This window comes from Pygocentrus nattereri, chromosome 14 (assembly GCF_015220715.1).
Source record: "Pygocentrus nattereri isolate fPygNat1 chromosome 14, fPygNat1.pri, whole genome shotgun sequence".
NCBI classification, from domain to species: domain Eukaryota; kingdom Metazoa; phylum Chordata; class Actinopteri; order Characiformes; family Serrasalmidae; genus Pygocentrus; species Pygocentrus nattereri.
In genome coordinates this window covers 38,808,721-38,828,704 of record NC_051224.1, presented here as the reverse complement: position 1 = coordinate 38,828,704, position 19,984 = coordinate 38,808,721, and the positions used below count along the sequence as shown (strand labels likewise).

At 41.7% G+C, this 19,984-nt stretch overlaps 2 protein-coding genes across 2 annotated transcripts in view; one reads left to right on the top strand and one right to left on the bottom strand.

Annotated features, from left to right (window-relative positions):
• sept12 (septin 12) overlaps window positions 1-2,928 on the top strand; it is a 135,582-nt gene extending 132,654 nt beyond the window's left edge. Inside the window, 1 exon segment of the mRNA XM_037544888.1 lies at window positions 1,855-2,928. Within this exon segment, the coding sequence (XP_037400785.1) occupies window positions 1,855-2,014 (160 nt within the window). The 3' untranslated portion in view covers window positions 2,015-2,928.
• Window positions 2,929-10,824: 7,896 nt separating this feature from the next.
• Window positions 10,825-19,984, bottom strand: part of fbxl16 (F-box and leucine-rich repeat protein 16) — a 44,400-nt gene continuing 35,240 nt past the window's right edge. Inside the window, exon 6 of the mRNA XM_017713267.2 lies at window positions 10,825-19,215. Coding sequence (XP_017568756.1) covers window positions 19,067-19,215 — 149 coding nt within the window. The 3' untranslated portion in view covers window positions 10,825-19,066. The remainder of the gene's footprint in view (window positions 19,216-19,984) is intronic.

The following is a 19,984-nucleotide window of genomic DNA, read 5'->3' as shown; positions in this document are numbered from 1 at the left end:
ACCAGTGTGGGGAAACGTTATTTATAGGACTTTAAAATGCAGCTTGAACTTTTACGGCCTCACACTGACCTGCAGACAGATGGGAGCAGAGGGAGGAGATGTTTAAGACTTCATTGCACACCTCCGTAGTGTTAGCTAGTACTTCCTTTTCAGAAAACGGTGTGTTTCAGAGGCCGGCCAGTGCTCCTCCCTGGCAGTGATGAGTGTGGAAAATGACCTAATAACTCTCCTGCTTCAAGAATCTGCTGGTATTTAGTGGAATTCATTCTTCCATCAACCAGTGCAGCGTTTCCTGAGCCACTGGCTCCCAAACAACCTCAAATCATAGTAGATCCACCTGCATGTTGAACAGTTGGCACGGTGTTCCTTTCATCACATGCTGCATACCTTTGGTAATCATGGCCAAAGAGCTTCATCTCATACGAGCAGCTCTATCTGAGAGTTTTCCTTCTTTTCTAGATCTTCACTTCCACAGTTCAACCCAACTGCCGTTTCTTAATGACGTTTACGACGGTGGAAAATTGCGCCTTCGGTTTTTTTAGAGCCTCAGCCAGCTGCTCAGAGGAGCCCACGGTTGTTGAGTGAGAAGTCAGAGAGTTTATTGAATTTATATGCTGTGGATTTGTCATCAGCTCTGAATGATGTAATTTGAAGACAAGCTAAACCGAACTTGATTTGACCCGATTCTTTAACCCCTTCAAATGGCCGGGGCCCGTCGGCGGGCCCAAAGTTTCATCACACACTTCTATAACATAAGAATAGTTTTACCAGCCTGCGTTGACGTCCCTTTGGTTACTGGATAATACAGTTTAGAACGCAATAAAACGGAGAGTTTGAGGGCTTAATACTCAGGTTCATGGTCAGCCTAGAGAAATTTATATATACGTATCGCTGCTGTCGGAACAAAACCTCGTATCTCCGTTTTTGTCATTTTTCAGTTTTTGACATAATCTGAAAACGCCTGTTGCCTTTTACATTGTGTGTAAATTTCATGATAAACGGACCAAAAGAAACGGCCCAAAATGATGTGAAAAGATGTCGGGTTCCATTGACTTACATTACGAATATAGTATGTTTTTTCTTTCTCCTTTAAAGTTACTATTTTGGAGATACGGCGGTTTTGATCCGACAGCAGCGATATAGTATATACCCTCTCATATCATCATTTGCTATTGCCGTTAATAATGGGCGTCACTTCACACTGCCGCCACTTAGCGGCACATTGTGTTGTTTGGAAGTGTGGCGTCTGCCACGTTACGCTGAGGTAAACATCCATGCAATGGCGCTTCAGTATCCAGGATATTTGGAGTAATTTGGGGAATCGGCCAGTTAAACCATGCATGAATTACGCCAGCAGACCTTCCCCTGGTAAAACGAATTCAGCTACAGAACGGCTTAAGATGAATACATTACCCGAATGAATGTTATTCTCACTACTTGTGTGACTGCTCTGGATGTTAAAGGGCCCAAATCATGGAAAACCAAAATTTCCTCACTTCTTTGCCGTAAACGTGTCTGTGAACATGGTTCAACTTTAAAAATATTAACATGTAAATGCACCTGCCAAAACATCCCATGTTGAAATCAGTGCTTCTGTGATGTCATTAATATATATCCAACCATCCAGCAGTGTAGCTCCGCCCACCTACACTGAAGTGTTTCAGCCTGGACTGCTTTTTGAAAGAGGCAGCCAATTAGTACAGAGCTCATTATCATACATCAGCCTTAAAGGCGCAGTAGCAGAAAGTCTGAGGGATAAAAAGAGGTTGAAACTCTCGGTGACTGCTTTAGGCGTTTGGCCCTGTGAATGTAATAAACAAGTGAGTCAAACTGTGGCTGCGTCTCGCTTTCCAGGTCCCACCTGCAAGATTTGAAGGACGTCACCCACAACATCCACTACGAGACGTACCGGGTGAGGAGACTGAATGAGAGCAATGCCAATGGACTGGGCCTTTCTGCTCTGAGCCTGGAGAACGGTACCGCGGAGAAGAGCGAGGCCGAGAGCCAGCTCTGAGCCGAGCCCGACAGGGGGGTTTTTCACCCACTCCTCACCTCAGTCGAGACCTGCTCCGGACCCCCACTCCGGAGAGAACATTTCATTTCAAAGAAAAGCCAGAAACTTTTTGACCGGAGTCGCGGAGAACGTTTCAGACTAAAGACATTCGTGCGCAGTAAAGGCATTTAAACTTCATATACGAGTCTATTTTTTAAAGGAGTCTATATTATGGGTCGGGTTTTTTGCGGGGAGGAAAAAAAGAAAAGTCTGAGAAAGAAAACGATGATGACGACGACGACGTTGATGATGTGAAGAAGTAAGTCGAGATGAAAGGCGTGCGAGAAAAGGAGCAATGGAAGATTTGGATCTCCCTTGCAAGCTGGTTTACTCCTACTTTAACCGCTCATTTAGGCCTTTTTATGAGAGGAAGTGAAATTAGACCTATTTTTGTTACCGTGCTTGCTTTTGGATGTTTCTAACTCTAGCTTTTTTTTTTTTTTTTTACAAGGAAGAATCGCTGTGATGATGTTTTGATATGTAAGAGCAATATTACCAAAAAAAAAGATTTTATTTTAACCCCGTTTAGGTCTTTCTATCGATGCAGAAAGCAAAGCGAGTGACCTTCTCAAGTGTCCTGAAGGAGCAGCATATAGCGTAGAACCTGTTCACTGTCCGAACTGCTTTTCTAAAAGGTACCATGTATTTGCGTTCACTGTCCGTCATTAGAATCGTGAATAACTCCGACGTGCTGCATCTCTGACTGTCTGCTCCGCATGAAAGCTACTGTACATACCCGAATTTTGTCTTCTTGTTTTTTTTTCTCTGCCTCTTTTTTTTTATTCAACATGTACTAACAGCTCCATCATGTGATGGTCTAAGTATTATTAACCATGTAAACACCATTGATTTGATTAAATGATTGTCACTGTTTATGTGGAGCTCTTGATTGATCACACCTCACCTCCAGAACCCAGTATTGTAGTAATTTCCCCAGAAAATGTCAAAACATTTGCGCCTAACTTGCTAAAAAATTTACAGAATTCCAAACAAAATTGTTATCTTGAAATAACGAGTTACTTGGTATCTCAAGATAACGATCCAGACAATTATAGCAACAGCCTTTCTGGACTCATATAACTTGCCCAATAATGTAACACAGTTGTGTAATATTTTATGACATTATTGGGAATTTATTACATGATCAGGTTTACCATATTTAATGTCTTATAAGTATAGCACATTTCTGACAAGGTAATAAGTAGATTACGGAAGTCCAAAGAGGCCATGAGCTGCTGCTATAATCTTCTGGATTGTTATCTTGAGATAACGAGATAAGTAACTCATTATTCCAAGATAAAAAATGTGGTTATCTGAAGATAATGAGTAACTATAATGATAACTTTTTAAAGATAATTTTGTTATGTTGAGATAACAGGATAAATAACTTAGCTAGATAGATCACAGGGTAATTAACTCATTATCTCAAGAGAACAGCTTTTATAATCTCAAGATAACACGTAACTTGCTATTTCAAGATAATTTTGTTATCCTACGATAACAAGTAGCTTGTTATTTCAAGATACCAATTTTGTTATACTGAGATCAAATTAATACCCTGTAATCTCCAGATAGCAACTTTTTGTTGAGAGAACAGGATAAATAACCTGTTACCTCAAGATAGATCACAAGGTAATTAACTCATCTCGAGATAACAAGATAAATGACTTATCTCAAGATAACTATGCTGAGATAACAGGATAAATAACTCACTATGTTTCATTAATTTATTAATAATTTTGTTTATCAGGCAACTCATGAATGAAATGGTTTAATGGCTGGGTCATTCAAATTTTGCCAAAATAATGACAAATATCATTTTTTCAAAATTATTTTAAATAGTTGCAGAAGGTCACCTGACGGGCAACGAGTCAGCCAGTTTAAAGAATCGTCAATTTTAACCAGGTTGTCAGTGGAGTCACCGTCAGTGGAGTCACCGTCAGTGGAGTCACCGTCACTGGAGTCACCGTCAGTGGAGTCACCGTCAGTGGAGTCACAGTCAATTGAGTCACAGTCACTGGAGTCACACCATATTCATACAACACCAGTGACTCTAAACTATGTTCAGCTCTGCTTTCTGCATTTATAATTAGCAGATGTTACTGGACACATTAAAATTAGTTTTGGGATGAAAAAAATCGATTTTTAAGAAATGTATCCACCTGAATTCCCGCTCTAAACGGAGAACGACCCTTCTAAGGAAAGGTCTTCGGTGCTGTACTCAGGAATCAGCCCAGCCTGGTTCCACCTGTAACTGGAAAAAATAATGAAAATCAGAGGAAAGAAGTGACATGATGGAGAAAAACTTTAAATCAGTCAAATGTGACCTGATATAATATAATAATGTGTTACATATGGTCTGAAAATATGATACAGTTCTGATAATGTAATAATGTGTTATCCTCAGTTAAGACGTTGTATTACGAAGTTGAGTTTAATTACATTTTTGTCCAAGTACAAAATCATATTACATCAGCTGTTATTACTTTATTAGGAACTTATTACGTTCTGCATTTGATTTGTGGGCTCAGCTGACCTGTACTTCTTTTGAAAGAAGGGTGACAACTTAATGCAGAAATCTGAATAAATGAGCAACGTAACGAGGAGTGCTGCCCCACTAATGATCCCTCTTTCAAACTCACTTAGGTCTTTTCATCAGTATGGACAACTGGGCCTGCTCAGCGTTTTCAAGCATACCACAGAGCATGGTAGCATGTTAACAGCCTGATTGCATGGCAGGAGCATCTGACCCCGTCAGTACGTACCCAGATTTTTTAAAAAACAGATTTTTCTCCATGTTTTGGTCTCCTGTCCACTCGTACCAGTGCAACACACACTAACACACCACCACCACAGTGTTACTGCAGTGCGGAAAATGATCCACCACCCAAATAGTACCTGCTCTGTGAGGGTCCATGGGGGTCCTGACCACTGAAGAACAGAGTATCAGAGAAACAGATGGACTACAGTCTGTAACTGTAGATCTACAGAGTGCAGCTATACAGTAAGTGGAGCTGATAAACTGGACACTGAGCGAAGAAACAAGGAGGTGGTCATAATGTTAGGCCTGACCGGTGTATTGACTTATTTAGGTGTCATGTGTCCTTCTGAACACGGCATTAAAGTGATACGCTCAGTATGTCAGGCAGTGTTGGAAACCACATTAGCAAGTCTATTTGAAATGACTGCAAACTTCAGACACGTATGATGACAACGTGTCTTATCTAATCAATTAAACTTAGGAAAAGGGAGGGGGGGGGCGGTGTGGTGTAAACTTGGTACGTTCTGAACTATCGCTTTAAGCAGTAGCTAGTCTCTGCTACAGTAATACCATGTATGGGCAGGAAGCATTGTTGCCAGGCTGAAGTCTCTCAGGGCTTTAAATCCTTAATTAGACCTTAAGACTGCCACTCTGCCTTTGATGTTACCCACCAGTCCCTTCCTCGCAGCCTTAATTCCCCCACCAAATGCAGGGAAGGCTTCCGCCGGACTGTGGAGAGAGCAGAGAGAGTGAAGCCAAGCTCAGGATGAGTGTGGGCTCCCTGTGTGGTTTAAACTTGGAGCGCAGGAATGATTGGGCGGCTGAATGTATTGAAAAATCCTGCATAAGACATTTATGTAACACATGCTTATGAAACACGCTGCCAGTTGGCCGACTGGAACGGCTCTCTCTTTATCGGCGCTCCTTGGAAGGTTTTTTGTGAGAACATTTGTTTTAATTGTGTTGGAAAAAGTGACACTTTGCTTGAACTCTGCTACATAACACTGACATAACCACGTCATAAGCATGTCACGAGTTGTTGCAGATTCCATTCAGTCATATGAAAGTGTTGTGTCAACATCATTAGCAGTTCTTATGACAGGTGCCGTAATGTCACATTTCACACAGGTTTTATTCTGCACTTTGGGTCATGATGGGCCAGCGGGTCAGTTTTGGACAGAATTCTTCAGGCTCTGAGGTCAGGTTTGGACTCAAAAGTTGATGGTGTGTCAGACTGGGTTGGGTTCAGATTAATTTTTTCAGGGTCGGCTCGGGTTCAGGTTCAGACTCAAAGCTTGGTACTGTGCATTGGCTTGGGTCGAATTCAGAAAAATGGGCTCGAATCGGGACCGGTTCAGGCCCAAAGCTTCATGTAGCTCTGGTCAGGTCAGGTCAGATCAGTATGAAATTTTTTTTGGGCTTAAGTTGGTTTTAGACTCAAAACTTTGTGCTGTGGGTTTGGTCTGAACATTTTTGGGCAATATTTGGGTTCAAACTAAAAATGTAGGCCTCATTAAAGCTCTCAAGTCTTGATAATGTGGATTGGGTTTTGGATCAATTTTAGACTCAACACTTGGTGCTGTGTGTCAGGTTGGGGTGGGACTGGTTTAGACAAATTTCTTTTGGGTTCGGTGGGTCGGGTTCGGACTCAGAACTCTTTAATTTGGTTTGGCTCAGCTTAGCTCAAGTTGGGTTCAGATTAAGTCAAAATGTTGTCAGGCTCAGGTCAGGTTCAAACTTAAAACTTGGTGCTGTGGGTCAGGTAGGGTTGGCTGGGGTCAGTTCAATGAGGGGGCTCAGGCTGGGTTTGGACAGAAAATTCTTGGGCTGTTTTTAGGTTTGGACTAAAAATTCAGGCCTGATTTAAGCTCTCGAAACCTGATGATGTGAGTCGGGTTCTCATAAAATTTTGTTGAGCTTGGGTCGGGTTCAGACTCAAGACTTGTTGCTTGTCGGGTTTAGACAACTTTGTTGGGCGTGTGTTGGGATCAGACTCGAGACTTGGAGCTGTTGGTCAAGTCGAGTTCACAACATTTTATTGGGCTTGGGTCGGGTTCAGTCTCAGAACGTATTTGCTGTGGGTCGGTCAGATCTGGACAGGAAGTTATTGTGCTGTATTTGGGTCAGAACAAAAAATCAGGCCTCGTTGAAGCTTTCAAAACATGACAGGTTAGATTCAGACAACATTTTGTCGAACTTGGGTCAGGTTCAGACTCAAGACTTGGTGCTTTGGGTCAAGGCTGAGTTTGGGCTAGTTTTTTCCAAGCTTAGGTTTATATTGAACTCAAAACTTGGTACCATAGTTGGATTGGGATAAAAATGTGCTCAGTACAGATTACGCTCAGATTTAAAAACTGACATGGTTCCGGTCAAGTCGAATTCAGATGAAATTTTGTCAGGTTCAAGTCAGGATCAAACTTAAAACTTGGGGCTGTGGGTCAGTCAGGTTTGGATAGTAAATTCTTGGGCTGTTTCTAAGTTTGAACAAAAAATTCAAGGCCTGGTTAAAGGTCTCAGAACCTAAAGATGTGGGTTGGGTTCTGATAAAATTTTGTTGGGCTTGGGTTGGATTCAGACTCAAGACTTGATGCTGTGGGTTGGGTATACACAAAACTTTGTCGGGCTTGTGTCGGGTTGGGACTCAAAATTTGGGGCTGTGGCTCAGTCAGGTTTGGACAGAAAGTCCTTGGGCTGTATTTGTGGTTAAACAAAAAATTCAGGCCTTGTTAAAGCTTTCAAAACATAATGTGGTTCCGGTTGTGTTCAGGTAAAATTTAGTTGAACTTGGGTCAGGCTCAAGATTTGGCGCTGAGGGTCGGACTAGGTTTGCACGGGCTTTTTTTGCCGGGCTTGGTTTGGGATCAGACTCAAAGCTTGATCGCCAGTCAGGTTGGGAAAAAATTTCAGGACTGGCTCAGAAATCGGTGTCGTTCTGGTCAAGTCAAGTTGAGACAAAATTTGATCAGGCCCAGGTCTGGTTTAAACTTAAAGTTTGGTCCTGTGGGTTGGGAGGGGTTGAGTCTGAAAGTTGCTGTATTCAGTTTTAGACAAAAACTTCAGGCCTGATTTAAGTTCTAAAACAAACTTTTAATCGAAGTCAATGGGCAGTTGCTTTAAAGGTAGAGCTGGTTTAGATGGAGCACAGCATCATTTACATACACTCATGAAGAAGACCATGGAGGGCAATCACTGAGACGGACCCGGGAGTTTCCTTTTGTACAACTTTTACTAAAACGGTGCAGACTGGAACCAAACCATTTCAAAACAACAACGCATGTCTTACAAGGCACTGCAGCCATGAGATGGAGTCGAGGAAACACTTCGCTTTTCCTGTTAAATTATAACCACTACAGCATTATTTACAGAAAAAAAAGCCCAAAGAAAAAGATATTTATGGTCATGAGTGAGAAAAGATCCCAGGTTGATGAGAAACGATGGTCAGTGTGTGAGGCAGAAAGACTTAACATTGTTCACAAGCCAGTCACTCAGGGTGGCATTCACTCCGCAAAAAAAGGAAAATTAAAAGCTGCTTCAGAACAAACCCTGTGAGTGGTAGGACATTATTAATATGATTTAGTAGAACATGTACAGTTACATACATAGTTGACATAGTAGCAGATTTCTCAGTTTTGTCTGAAAGTGTTGATGATCCAACAGATATCCCTCAGCAAACATGTTACAGAGAATTACACCAAGTTTTAAATGTCTGCATCATTTACTCAGGATTTGAGTGCTTCGACGTGAAATGATCCATTCTAGAGAAACTTGTTGAGTCAGAATTGTTCACAGCGGCCGTGATTGGACCCTCACGAAACATTATCACATGAAACGGTTATGAATACAGTGCCTGGTTATATTGTTTTATTACAAGGTTTTGGCAAAAAAATGTATATATTCTGACAGGCATTCATGGCGGAGAGGCACATGCAGGGCATAGTGGGGCAAAATAGTATCCAAAATACTTATTGTTATTTTTTTCCTCGATTTATTACTATTTTCCAGCCCCGGGTTCCTATCACCACCACTGCAAATTAATCAGAGCTTCTCCACAATGAACCATTTCACATCAAAGCACTCTTGACTTCTCAACCACTCCATTACTTTGAGAAATCAGTGGGATAAATGTTGGAGCTGGGGGTTCAATATAGGCCCTGTATTCTATAGCGTGGCTAGAATTAATGAAACTGCCGACACACCAGAATCGATGTGGTGAGCTCATGAAATTCTTTCACAGCACAAGAATAGGAAAGAACTATTCATGGGGCTTGGCCTTCCAAATAGGTTTCAAATATACAGCAGAAAAAAGCTCAGACAAAGCCATTTCCTACCCATGGAGTAGAACTCTATAATGTGAGCAAAGCCAGGAGAGCAGGGCCTCCTTTTTGTAAACAAAATAAAACACAGACGGTATTTAGCAGGCATTCAGACACAACTCAGCTGGCTAGACACAACAAACACCTGACACTGATCTCGCATGTGGCCCCTAAACGCACGTCTTTGATGCTAGCTCATTGCACACAGTAGGACTGTAGATCGACTTTTCTACTATCCACAGCTGATAGAATTCATCGCAGAAAGACGTCAGACGTTGCATATCTTCCTCCGTCCTGGATATACAAGCATTTCCGTAAAACTTTACTTGTGCCCTGCTACATTAAACTGAAATAATCATGCCATAAACATGTCATGGCAGGCGTCATATTGTCACTGTCCAAAAACCATGCATCTCTATTTTTGTCTTTTTTTTGTTTTTACGTCATTTGAACACAGTTGTCTCTTGCATTGTTTGAAAATACATCAATCAGGCATAATATTATAAGCACCTCCTTGTTTCTATGCTTCAGCTCCACTTACTGTATAGCTGCACTCTGTAGTTCTACAGTTACAGACTGTAGTCCATCTGTTTCTCTGATACTCTGTTACCCTGTTCTTCAGTGGTCAGGACCCCCATGGACCCTCACAGAGCAGGTACTATTTGGGTGGTGGGTCATTCTCAGCACTGCAGTGACACTGATGTGGTGGTGGTGCGTTAGTGTGTGCTGCGCTGGTCTGAGTGGATCAGACACAGCAGTACTGCTGGAGTTTTTAAACGCCTGAGTGTCGCTGCTGGACTAAGAATAGTCCACCAACCAAAAATATCCAGCCAACAGCGTCCTGTGACCACTGATGAAGGACTAGAGGATGACCAACACAAACTGTGCAGCAGCAGATGAGCTGTCGTCTCTGACTTTACATCTACAAGGTGGACTGACAAGGTAGGAGTGTCTAATAGAGTGGACAGTGAGTGGACACAGTGTTTAAAAACTCCAGCAGAACTGCTATGTCTGATCCACTTGTGCCAGCACAACACACACTAACACAATGTAGAACCACAAAATGCACCTATATAGTAAGTGGAGCTGATAAAATGGACAACGAGTGTAGAAACAAGGTCATTATGTTATGCCTGATCAGTGTATGATGAATAGACCACTAAGAACGAGGCGTGTTTTTCTTTGAGCAGTGATTCTATGCCATCATGAGTTGTCATGGCAGATTATGTCCAATAATTTGACATAACCATGACATAAACATGTCAAGACAGATGTCATAATGTTTGATGTCATTGTACATGATCATTATGGGAAATATGACATTACTACATTACTGAACAAACTCGGTCAGGACGACTCATGACACGTTTATAGCATGGTTATGTCAGTGCTATATAGCAGGGTCAGCGCTGGTTGTCATGTTTTGACCACACTAACAAAAGTGCACTCTCAAATGTAATTATTTAAAATAGCAGTGCTCATTTTTTCCTAGTGTTCTCGCTATCTTAACCCCTTGTGCCAGCCCGACAGACTGTGTATCTAGAACACTGCTTGTGTTTAAAGGAAGCATTTTTCAACCTAATCTCTACCTGCCACATTTTCAGGAGACATTCAATTACCCCAGACGATAATTCCCGGCAGAAAACCTGCCTATTCAAAATACACTTATAATGGCTTCTATTACAAGCAGACAAAGGTTAAGTTGAAAAATGTTGGAATTTTTATTTAGGTATACAGTACTGTGCAAAAGTCAGAGACCACACTTTTGTTTATTCAACTTCCAGTCAAAACAGCCATTGAGTACATGTCATTGATTTTTCAGCATAATGAAGAAAGGTAAAAACATATTGTTGCTGTCGGGGCAACCTTGTATCTCCATTTTTCTCGTTTTACATTTTTTGTCATAATTTGAAAAATGGAGTTGGCATTTATGCTGTGTCCAAATTTCATGTTGAATCGTCCAACGTAAGTGCTCCAAAATTACTTTGAAAAACGTGCTTCTCCATTTACTTCCATTGAGAGGTGAGAACGTTTTTCCTTGTCCTGTAAAAATACATTTTTGGAGATTCGAGGTTTTGTCCACTAAATGTAGTATCACATTTGCGTCCACTCTTTACCGCTATTACTTCTATTCCTTTCAGGAGACTCACTTTCAGTTTCTCAAAGAAATCTACAGACACACCTCCAGAGTTCAGGCTTAGAAGATGTCCAGTTTTGGCATCTCTACAGCAAATGTTCTACTTTCCTTTTCTCAGTAAGGTTCTTTTTGATCAGCTACACGTCCTTTCAGACCCACAGCGCTGAGTGGTCTTCTCACAGTGGAAGGATGGGCAGAAACACCTGCGGATGTTTTCAGATCGGGGGCAGTTTTGGTGTCTACCAGGTCTTCCAGGTGGTTGTTAGGTGTCTCATTTTCTGCGTAACTTTTGATCATTTTTTTAAACTCCTGAGGAATTTCTCCTTTAGGCATTTTAGATGCACACTTGTGTAATTCTGTTGAATACATGCTCACTGCTTTTTGACACTGATACTGAAAAATCAATCACTTGTACTGATTGGCTGTTTTGACCGGAAATTGAACAAAGGAAATGTTGCTGAGATGCGCAAATAGATGTGCGACCTGCGTTTCCCCGTCTTTTATGTACAGGTTAGGCTCAGGGTTAGTGCAGGGGGTTTGGAGAGCAGTAATAACCAGCTTAAAAAGGTGATGCGGCATGATCTTCCCACACTTTCCATACAAAGAGAAGGAAAGTCTTGGTTTGCAGTGAAAACTAACATGACCTTTTTGACTGTTTTCACATCTCCATATAATATTCCTCAGTAGCGATATATATTAATAAGTATACTCTCTCTGTATATCATTTTAAATGGTTCTCACTGACTGTGTGAGTGGACAGATGAGACAATGGAAGAACAGAACTGCTCGATGGCCTGTGTTTCATTCCAAGCTTCGGCTAAGGATGAAAACCCGTTCTCCTCTGTGGAGGAAGCTGGTGGGTGTAAAATACTGCAGCATGGTTCCTTCTGGTTAAAAAAAAGGCAAGAAACGGGCCCTAGACAGTTGAAGCCTCAGTCAGCTGAATTGGCACAGCATGTTCTACATCCAGGCCTGGAGACACTGCCAAAAGCACTCTTCAGAGTTTCTTAGGAGAAAAAAAAAACATTCTGGGCAGAACCAAAGAAAAGGCAGGCTGTTGCCCTGTGCAAATGCACTGATCTGAATGTGGCCATTCAACTGCATCGATTTTAGAAGATTAGAATGGATCGTAACGGCTGTGAAGCTGTGATATTATTCACGGTAACATATGACCTTGAGTGTTTCCTGCTTTTATCCAACGGTTTTCCCTAAAAACCGCTTAGGTAAATAAAGTACGACTCGCAAACACTCAAAGAACCATTTGAATGCATAAATAAAGACCAATATTTTGCCAGGTTCAGTGGTTCTTCTAATGGAAAAACTGTTGTGTCTTTAAAAAATGGTTCTGTGTAGCACCAGAAAGGGTTCCGCTATTGTTACAAGTACTCTGTGTTGGAACCCTTTTTTGCTAAGAATGAAAGAAGAAAAGTTAAATAGCCCCAAACACTGTTTCAAAGGCATCCAACACTGGCCAATGTTGACCAATGACCAAGTGACCAATGCTGTTGCTTAGCAACCGCTGGTAAGTCCTGCGGTGGAAAAAAAAAAAGGGCAGAATGATTTTTACCCAATCAGACTGTGTGTTGGGAACTGCTTGCAAGGCTACATGACACCTACAAACATTTCAGTAGCACTTTATTTGAAGGCTGCCTACATAGCGACTTCATAACGCATGCATAAGCATTGATAACCTATGTATAAACGATAATGGCAAGATAACATAAGATGTTTTATGAAGTGAATGACACTGCGCCGACATATCGTCACGGTCCAAAGAACAAAACGTTAACGTAAAGAGGTTTTATGATATTTTCACACAGTGTAAAGGGAAGCTGTCGCGCTGACATGAGGTAGAAAAATTAAAATCGACCAAAAAACGGATATACATGATATGTGAGGCCTTCAACTACAGTGATGGACATTTGTTCCATCTATATTTCCCAAGTGAAGGCACTCATAAGGTAGAGGCCTTGTTATGAACGCCATATGAAGAGTTCATTTGCAAAAACACGATAAACGTCATCCTTTAAAAACGAGGTGTCGGGAGTTATTCTTACAGCACGCTCTGAACCCTAAATACGCTTCGTCACAAATGCCATTACTGTTCATTGTCAGGGCACTGCAAGTTCACGTTGCACAGCAGAAACGGTTCAGTGCCAGCTGTGCTCTGCAGCAGACCCTGATAAATTCGTTCAGCCAATCAGCGAGCAGTATTTGGGTCTGGTGACTCAACACTGCCACCAACTGTTTAGGTCAGACCAAGTAGGTCTTACAGTAACGGCTACTGCATCTAAACAGAGCTCAGTGCGTCCAGCAGAGAACCACTCTGGATTCAGCCCTGAGAGCCGATTCCAGCTGGACACGAACACCAATATTTCTGTATGAAAGCCTCAGTTTCATAACTCATAGTGCACCTTATATGGAGCAGTGAGCCACTTGAGATTCAGCTCTAATACTGAATCTTAATGAGCTGCTTTTTTATTTTATCAATTTACCCGCCTGTTTTATGGTAAAGAATGTTAAATATTGCCCTTTATTATTACTACATGGCTTTGTTTAACTCTGAAACGTGAAAATGACCACTGGAGTGTCTGCTTTTGCAAAAAAAAAAAAAAACATTTAAAAAATGAAAAAAGTTGAATATTTCTAAGTTACTGTTTTTTACTGAGTTATTTTTATTTAATCAAAACAACCCAGCTGCAGTTTGATTGATATTACTTGGAATACACAATAAAAAATCTGATTTAGGATTAAGAATTAAAGTGGTGATTTTTTTTACTGATGTTTTTTGCAAATGAACCCTTCATACATCATTTCAGGACATTTCTAAATGAGTTTAGGTATAGAATCTCTTTCAAAGGAGACCTGTGTGGCTGCAGCGATGAGCTGAAATAAACTGTTTTTCTTCTTAATAGAAAGTGTCGCGCAAAGTCATTTAACATCGTAACTATGACGACTCACAGTACTTGTCATATTTGTATGGGAATATGTATCTGTATTAAAATAAAATATGTATCACAGGATCACTCCCACTTTGAGGGCAAGGCCTTAACCAGGCCTCTGCCTTGTCAGTTCCATGACTTGGGAATGATGCTTAATAACAGCGTTATAAATGGAACAAAGGCCTGTCGCTTTAGGTCAAAGCCCAAAGTAGGTCATTCATTTTATAAAACATTTTAGGGCATCTTGCAAACAGTGGCATAAGCTGTTAATAAATATTCAATTAAATACAGTATCCGGCGCTTATGTATGTGTTATGAAGCCTCTATGAACACCTATTTCAAAAGTCGCCTTTTGTCTTAAAGGTTGCATTTGCCAGCCTCGATGCTAAGTTGACTTCATGACACCTACGGGAATAAGCCTTTATAACTGTTTATGTAGGTTTATGTCAGCTGTCGTGATATGTTTATGTAGGTGTCATGAAGCTTTATGAACACTACAGGAAAGTGTTGCCTATTCAAGAAAGCACTCATGTATTTCCAAATGTAACAATCCAAACAAAAATCTTTGATTGCTTTAATGTCCACAGTGTAAATAGTTTCCACTCATGTTTGTACAGTCTGTCTATTTTTGTAATAATCAAGTCGCGCAGGAATAACTGAATTGAATCGAACTGACAATTTGAGACATGATGCATTGAATCCTTTGTAATCAATTCAAACGAGTTTCACTTCACTCTGATGCTTTAGCGGAGTAGCATGGGTCGGGTGAGGTGGGTCACTCTGAGGTCAGTCCAGGTTCGGTCAGTGAGGCCAAAACCCTGTGACCCCTTTATTTTCCTCTGCCAGCCGCACATCACCAGAGTGCCTACCAGAAAGGGGCAGCGCAAAGGCCGGCATTGTGACAGAAAACGAGAAAGAGCTCGGGCCAATTCATCTGACAGCCACAACAAAAACTAAAACAACAACAACAACAACAGCAATGACGGTCAAACCCTGCCGTTCGGAAGCGACTCCGTGTTCCCTGCTCTTTCCTATTTGATTGGAATGAAATAAACATCTCACACAAAAACAACAACGCTGGCTCCTCTTCGTTTCAATAAATAAATAAATAAATATGCGCATGAACTCAATAAATTAACCCCCACAAGTAGCAAAAGCAAATAAATACGGATCTCGGAAAAAAATATAAATCACATCACAAAGAGCGAAGGAATCAAGTGTGTCCCGTAATCTGCACTGTTAAAAATAAAGGTTCCTACATGCGTCGTAGCTCGGCTGTCCCTTAAACTGGATTAAAACCGTTACATCACGTCGAGGGTCCTTTGAACTCGCTCAGCTCATTTGGAAAAACGATTCCGCCGAAAAATCCTCGCGATGGATGACACCTTTCTTTTTACGCATGTCCTCGGTACGAAGCAGCCTTTGACCTCTACGCAGGGCATCGCACGTTCCAAAGCAAACAGGCTTAAGTTTTAATGGACATCATGCAGTTTCTGACCTGTAAAGCCCAAAGCCTTCAGGGTCCTGGGTTATAATTAAAAGCCTCAGATTGGCCTGAGGGGGAAACACTGACTCTTTACTTTAAGTTAAGCACACTTTGCTCCAAGCAGTGGTCACGGTTAGCTTTAAAGTCTTCAGATAATCGCCCTGTGTCATTAGCGTGGGCGGCCCAGGTGCTCTTCCCCAAACCATGAACAACCCTCACTGCTGGCTGCTAATTCAGAATAAATTCTCAAAACAGTTGCTTCAAAACTTTTCCTCTAGTCCTAAAGGGGCAAGGTGAGAAATGTAGGCGTGTTTCGCTCCACCAGCCGTGCCATCATAGTCTTGAGTAAAGTCCCCCAGTTTAGAGACTAGAAAGAAAGAAAAACCGATGTATTTTGAAGGTCGGAGGGTGGGGGTGGTCTTCATGTGATTACCACAATAGAGAGAATGGATTACTTAACAGAAGTGACTTGTCAGATGGAGAAAATAGGCTCAAAGCTAATGTTTTGGCCAAAAGGGCCAAAAACGTGTCTATTCTGTGCTGGTTGAGGATGGAATCGCCGTTTCTTTATGATGTTGCATTGGCATTAACACTAATGCCAGCTTGGCTGTATGCATTAAGTCGACAGCTGAGCGGCGAGTCTAGCAGTCAGGATTTGTTGGCACCACTGTCTTTATGTACCTATGCAATGCATGCTGGATATTGTGGTGGCAGAATGATAAAGAATAAAAACATGGCATTAAATTGCGGTTTGCTAACACGACAAGTAACATAAAATGCCAGCTTTAGGCCGGACTGCTGCTTTCCTAAGTGATCCATATGGTTGCTGTCGTATCAAACCCTTTAACCTACCAACGGCCAGCTGCTTTGTACGCTGTGGACATTTCATGATCCAATATAAATGGTCCAAAATCACACTTTTGAGATGCATTGAGTGGTTAGAAAGGTTTCCTGCTTGTATCAAGTTAAATTTCAGGTATGTGAGGTTTCGTTATGACATCAACAACGTGTTGTGTAAGTCTTAAAGGTGTCCAAGCTCAGATGCGGTCACTGGGGACTGAGGACTTGGTTAGTGCACTATTAATATCTACAGTACACAACTGTAAACAACTGCACAATCCAATTAGAGGTGATGGGAGTAGCACAGCTGCCCCATGAGAGGACACATGGGTGGTTTGGGACGGGCAGGCGGAAGCGGATGAGCTACGCAATAGAAATAGAGGCTTCTAGTTCACATAGATCCCTGTTTATGGAGTATTTATACCTCATGTCCTCCATGATGCCCTGAGGTAGGCAACACAGACATACTGTAAACCAAAGGTGATGGGTAGACGGCAGGAGGTGACCAAAAACAAAAAAAAATACTGTCTCTGCTTTAGAAAGCAGGGCTCCTGGAAAACTGAATGGCCTTGAGGAGTGGGATGGAGTTATAAGCAGGCTTATCTACAGTGTAATTTGCAAGGAATACCCTAATCTCCAACTGCCACATCTGTATTGTACCATCAGTCACCACGGACGATAAATTCGACATGTTTCCGTCTACGGCGAAAACGCAAGGACTTATAATAGAGGCCTAGCATGTGGAAAGCCGGCCACTAGACTTTGTTCTGGGAAGAAATGGAAAGCTTGATCGATTGTTTTAATGAAATAAACATAATTAAGGTATACGGTCATTTAAAGCAAAAGGATTTGAATCTAATCTCCAGGTCAGTTAAGTCCAAAGTGTGTTTTCAACTCTCTGAGCCAATTTGGTAGAATGATCCATAAAGGCCTAATCCAATAAGCGTCCACACAAAAATGGACAAAAGCATCTGACCCTTGTCGGAATAAGCCTTTATTAGTTTATGCAAATTTGCCAGTTGATGTTTATGTGAGGTTATGTAAATTTGTGCACGTTTTTTTTGTAAATCTGTGTAAAGTTTTGCATACGTTAACTGACTGAATCCAGCACCTGCCCATTAACTTCTACTGAAAAAAACCGCTTGAAATGACTCCTCCGTGGAAATTAACGGTCAATGCAGAGCGCAGCTTTTTAAAACCAGAGTATTCCTTTATGCTTTGGAACCACACTTAATTGCCACTGAAAACCCATTGGCTTAGACCTTAATCATGTGATGCGTTTAAACTGACGCTTGCTTATTTAGGTTCATTATGTGTATACTGAGTGAAAATAATGACGGCATGCGTTCGGTCCACCGTCCAGAAGGGGTCAGCCTGGTGACGAACAGGCATCGATGCACAGTTTGTGTCCTTCATTCGGGTCCCACAGTAGCAGCGGCAGCCCCAGTTCAGTGTAGCAGAGGACTAATATTGAAACCTGCACACAAGTCACTAATATCAATTGACACCAAATGGAATGAGAAATCAAAGGTTCATAAAAAGGCCAAGCTCGAATGGAATATCTACTGTATGTACAGTCCCTTTGCACCCCAAAATGTCCTTTAAACAATTCAAACCCACCCCCCCCCCCTTTTTAAATTCAGAAATCCTGAAGTGAAAAGATCTGTCCGTAAAAGATCAACTTTCTGGACGAAAAGAAAAAGAAAAACACCTTTTCGTAGTAGATAGCCTTCTGTGCCGAGCCTTCGTCATACCTGGATCCCTATTTTATTCAACAGTCCTGAAACCGCCTTTAAAATTCACAGTAATCCTCATCCTCATCATCCTCATCCTCAAAAAAATGACTTAAAAAAATAATATTTCAAAAAAGGAAACAAACAAGAGAAACCGCAAGACAATAAGCGAGTAAGCGTGCAGCTCTGATGCGAAACTACGCGGCTGTTCGTCTCCTAATAATAGCTTTGATTTTATTTTATTTTCGATAAGACGTAAGACTCAGAGAGGCGACTGCACTGAAACTGGAGTGGAATGCGCACGCCGCTGTACAATAAGTGAAAAGAGACCCTGTATCGGTAGCTGTTGTCTGCTTTCCTCTCTTTCCCTCACTCTATCCCTCTTATCCAAAGTTCGGAGGGCCACGGCAACACGCCTGTTCACTTCAAGGAAAAATGTGACGATTACAGGAGGAAGTATGGGAAGTTTTTCAGGCCTCGCAGTTCAGTTCGGTGGAGCTGATGTCTCGTGAAGGCTGATGGCTGAGTGTCATGTCGTTTAATGAAAGGTTCTCGGACACCCTCGCAATTCTACATTTCATTTACCAGCCCGAAACCTATCCGGTCACTTTCTCCAGCTCGTAATCCCTTCTTCCGTTCTTCCGCTTCCACCACTCTGACGCCATCTCTCGTTTCTCTCCACAATCCCTCCGTCGATTCCCCTCGTTGGGTTCAGGATGAAGTGGGGTTAATCATCAGTCTGGTTTCGTTCGTTCGTCTGAAGGAGAAGGTTTTGGTGATGATGAAGGTTCAAAAGGTCATCTACTCGATGACCATGCAGCGCGGCAGGTGCTGCGAGTAGTACTTGAAAAGTTCAGCCGTGGCACCTGGGCAGTTGGTCAGCTCCAGCTCCTCCAGCTCCTGCAGCTGGATCAAGCCCGAAAGGCCGGTGGTGGTCAGCAGGGGGCAGCCTGACACAAAGCGAGAAAGAAAAACAGTCAGGCTGAGACCCACTTCTTGCCCACAGCTCATGATCAAATTCAGAGAACAATACAGTATCAAGCCAATGACACTACAGCTTTATCAGATATGTTTAAACACGCTGAATAATACTCATCCAAAACAATGTAAGGCTTCATTTGCAAACACAATGCACAAATCTAATCTGATCAAATTTCACTGTTAATGTGCACGTCTTATAATTAATACCTGATTAATGCAAACTCATCATGCGTATCTTCTAGAAAATCTTCATGGAACTTAACTGGAATTATTTAGATAAAGATCTTATTTATTAAAATGATCTACAATTTTAGAAGAAACCTTTAGATGGAGATGAATCCAGGCCCACATTACACATTTTTTAAGCCCAGAAATTTGCCTCTTTCAGACGAGGTTTCACAACCTGAAATGAATTTCCAGGTAGGGATGTTGGTTGGAAGATACTGAGCTACTGACCGGTGGTGTGAGATAGGAAAAAAGTCAATCTTCATCCTTCCAGTCTAGAATCTGGAGTGATCAGAGGTCACAAGTTGAAAGACTTTTCACCGTTGGGACACTATTCCCCAAAAAAGCAAAGTTTGTGCTGAGAAGTAAACAGGACACACCGCGCAGTGGAAGCAGATTTTGCTTGGGCCATGAGTTGGGACATTTGGCACTGTCAAAACGGAGTTTAAAACGTGAAAGTGGAGTTTGACCTGGACGTGATTTGGGACATCTTACACCATGGAAGTGGAGAGT